The sequence below is a fragment of the Cynoglossus semilaevis genome, chromosome 9, assembly GCF_000523025.1.
Source record: "Cynoglossus semilaevis isolate Cse_v1.0 chromosome 9, Cse_v1.0, whole genome shotgun sequence".
NCBI lineage: Eukaryota > Metazoa > Chordata > Actinopteri > Pleuronectiformes > Cynoglossidae > Cynoglossus > Cynoglossus semilaevis.
The window spans coordinates 1020136-1024299 of NC_024315.1; the positions used below are offsets into that span (position 1 = coordinate 1020136).

Sequence of the window (4164 nt, forward strand, 5' to 3'; positions counted from 1 at the left end):
TAACACCATCACCATAACCATCACCATAACCATCACCATAACCATCACCACTCCAGTTATTTAAACGGCTGATTTTCACTCTTTCTCTTCAGGCGTCAGGTGAAGCGACACTTCGGTCAGAGAGGAGGAGGGGAATCGAACCGCCGACGACAACCTCCCTCAGTCTCTGACATCATCATCAACCAGCAGCGAGTGACTGTTGTGGACTTTTTAATGGATTACTGCTCAGTCTGACTGGTGAAACCTCTGGGAGGTGTGACCCCCCCGACCCCTGACCCCCGACCTCCCCCACTGGTGACTCATGAGAAGTTTAACTTTTGTAAGTTTAAAGTGAGCGTCTGATTCCTGACTGGACGAACAGTGATTTTAAACGATGGATTTTGGATGTGGCCACAGGGGGCGCCATCATCACCATCTATCACTTCTTGTTTCTTCAGCGGAGACTACATCGTTGGATGGCTGGGATTATATTCCGGTTGGATTCATGTCTCAGAACATCAGCTGGTCGTGGGTTCGACGCCCACAGATTGGCTCCGTATATGCTCTTATTTTTTTATAACCCATTATTTTCTATTGCTGTCTTTTTTTAACCAGTTATTTTAATCTACAAACGATCGGAGGTGAAATATTATTTTTTTGACTTGTTACTGATACTAATAAACTATTTATACAAAACGGTTCGAGAGTATGGTTCATCCATTCTCTACCAGTCCTCAGAGGGGGCGGAGCCAATCTCAGCGGCTGTACTGTATAGCATTAGCTACACCCTGGACAGTTGTCCAGTCCAGCGAAGGTCAACAGGTTGACCTTTGGTCCCCAAACCTCAGGGTTTGTAGAGGAAGTAAAAACGAGTCTTAAACCAATGATGTCTTAGCGGTAAGGCAAAACCGCTAACCACCTAAGACGTGGACTGAGCTCTGGAACTCTCTTGGTACTGCAGCCCCCCCCCCCGCCCAGGTCCAGAATTAGCAGCTCATTGATTGGACACTTGGAGTTGACCTTTGAAGTGAATGTGAATGGTCGTTCAAAGTTCTAAACTTTACTGCTTTGTTTCTCACCCACTTTTTCTCTGTTGTTTTGGGAGAAAAGGGGGCGGGGTCTGAGGTTTGGGCTATTAACGATAAAATCAATAACATCATCAAAGACATGAAGTCGAAACACGTTATACTGTACGTGGATAAACTGTGGAATAACTGAGGGTTCACTCAGAGACGCCACTGAACGGACGTCGTAATTCCACACTGGCTCGGAGGAAGCGACAGTGCCCTCAGTGGAGAGGAAGGTGAATGTTGTTAAAAGTGACCTCATCGTAGCTGTTGGGTGAGACAGAGGAGGTGACATCATATCACAACATGACTGGCTCGTTTACTGTCCGCTCGCATTAGTGTTTCTTGGTGTGTTTTCTCGCCTTGCGTTCGTCGAAGCTGAGCTTCCGCGAAGCCACAGCTCTGGTGATGATGCAGAAATAAATGTTTGTTATTATCGTCCGGGCGAAGAAACACTGTATGTTTGGCAACAGGAGGAAAAATATTATCGCCGTAGTCGGCGTCAACTGTTGGGAACGGTTTTTCCGTGAACCCATGTGTTTTGTTCGGACCGTCGTGGTTGTAAGGTATCGGGTAACGACCACAACAGTCGGTCCAGAGTGTTGATACAAGCAGCCAAAATTTTGCAAAAATGATCTGGGCTCAGATTTTGGACATTTGGAGTGCGTTCAGAACGGGACCAGTTGAAGTGGTTCGGTCTCTGAACTGGATGCGTTCTGGGTCCGTTCCACCCGAGGTTTTCCTGGTCTGGCAAAAACAGAGACCTTCAGAAAGTCTTTGGTGGAATCATCATTTGGACCAGAGGAGCCGAAGGATCCCCGAGGAGGACACGGCTGTCGAGGAGAGAAGGTTCCAGAACACCCTTGGGGTCAGTTGGTCTTCATTCAGAGATTTAACCTGTGAAACCACGACAGGAAGTCCACGGTGATGAGTCCGGTACTGAAGGAAAACCATTAACAGAGGTGAACCCATGACCTTCTGGCTGTGAAGCCTAAATGTAGTCAGATGTTTTTTCCACTTACGTGGTATTTTTTTTATTTTATCAATTAATAACTATCAAACCCGGTTCTACCACACCTGGTCTGGTGCCTGTACCAGTCAAGGAAGAGCCCTATTAAGTTTTAATGAGTATTAAGGGGAGTTCGTTAAATGTACGATGATTTTGGCGACCGTTCTACCACTGAGCTGTACTGGAGAAATCTTAGGTTTAAATATAAAGAATTATCTTTAACTGACTTTAAAAGTTACTAAAAGTAGGAAAGAAAGTCGAACTGGGAATAAGAAGAGAACCCCCCCCTCCAACCCCACTGCCCCCACCCTCCGCTTCCCCCTTGTGGTTGACTTTCACTCCAGAGCATTTAGACGTTTTCAGCAAATGGCATGTAATTGCTCCAGAGTCATTAGCCCTCGATGAAACGACACACTCCAACATAAACTTGGGCTCCGTTTGTGAAATCCTCGGACCAGAACAACAGCTGCTTTGTTTTAGTCTGCAATTGTAAATTAGGGATTTACGTAACAATTTGACTGGTTTGGACACAGCAGCCAATCAGTAAACAGCAAAATAAAGAGTCGACTGTTGGGTTTCCTCCTCTCAGTGATGGAGGAATTAAGAAGATTTTTTTTTTACTCCTCACGTCCAAACCTGAAGCCACAGAGCTTAATCTTACTGCCCTGACTCGGTTCCATGCCCCTGCTGGCAGACTGTGGTCCGACCCACTAAATACTTGATGCTTTAACAGCTGACTGGACTCAAAACAAATGTTTGTTGTTTGGAGGGTTTTTACAAAAAAAAAAAACAAAAAAAAAAACCCCAGCAGACACATGCAGACGGTCCCTTGACTCCCTGCAGGATTGAGGTGACGTTGCGTAACTCCCTCTGCTGCCTTGTTGCTCTTGGAGGAGTTGGTGTAAACCGTGTGCTGTAGACGTTGGCCCAGAGGCGCAGAGAGCACGGTTTCTCAAAATACATAAATGTCATAATTGAGTGGTTCTGTGGGAGCTGCACAAAGAGGGCGCTGTGTTTGAAGACCTGATTAAAATTGCTTTGGTTTTGGGCTCTGATCTGCAGCAGCAGCCGGAGGAGAGCCGCCGCCGCCGCCGCCGCCGCCACCGTCGTTTCACGTTGTTGTGTGAGGATGTGAGTTTATAAAAGTCAGGGTCGTTGACATGAGGGGGGGGCAGGGGCGGGGGGGCAGATGGAGATAAGACTGTGTTCAGGGCGGTGAGAAGGTGAGAGGCAGGAAATGAAGTGTGTGGGCACGTGCACGTGTGTTTGTACATAGACGTGACGACAGAGAAAGCGTGTCCTCGCGTGTGTGGATTGACGTGTATGTGTGTGTGTCATTTAAGCCCCGGTAAGAAGATTAAAAAAAAAAAAAAAAAATGTTACTGAAACATTACCGAATGAATGAAATGATCCACAGGTCAAGTACGACCCCCCCCCACCCCCACCCCCCCCCCCCCCCCACAGCCAACGTTCCAGTTTTTAATGCTAAGCTATGCTAATGCTTGTTGGCTAACTGTTAACTGCTGAAAGGCCGACAGGTTGATTTCCCAAACTGTCAAATGACTTTTTCATGGTTGGACAGAAAGCGGACGCACGAACCCACGGCTCGGACGGTTTTGAAATATAATCATGACCACAAATTATATTTAATACTTGACCTTGACAGTCTAAAAATATACACGACTACGTACAGTGTGTCTAATGGGAAATTCACCGCAAGGTACGCCAGAGTTTGACTTAAAGCTGGAAATGAATGAAAGAATACACTCAAACATATCGTCCGTGATGTTCAGTGCACAGTTTTTTCCAGTATGTTTTTCCTAAACGTAGGAAATACTCAGTTTATCTATAAACTGTCCATACAGCACAAATCACTTCCTGTTCTTTCTAAAGCTTCGTGTCGCGGCCATATTTACACGTAGCCTATGGTTGGAGTCAACTTCAAACCTGGAGCTATCAGAAATATTGTGATTTATTTTCCGTTTTATGAAATGAAATGAGTTCAGCACATTTATTTTGCTGATGTGTCGTCCTCATCTACTCTGGACTTTTCCATGACTGAGGCCGGGCTCCAAGTACTGGGTGGCCTTGAATGAAAAATGTAAGTGG

General features: G+C 46.0%; 1 protein-coding gene across 1 annotated transcript in view; it reads left to right on the top strand.

Moving 5' to 3' along the window:
- Nucleotides 1-911, top strand: part of pdgfaa (platelet-derived growth factor alpha polypeptide a) — an 8699-nt gene extending 7788 nt beyond the window's left edge. The window contains exon 6 of the mRNA XM_025058940.1: nt 93-911. Within this exon, the coding sequence (XP_024914708.1) occupies nt 93-103 (11 nt within the window). The 3' untranslated portion in view covers nt 104-911. The remainder of the gene's footprint in view (nt 1-92) is intronic.
- The last annotated feature ends 3253 nt before the right edge of the window (nt 912-4164 follow it).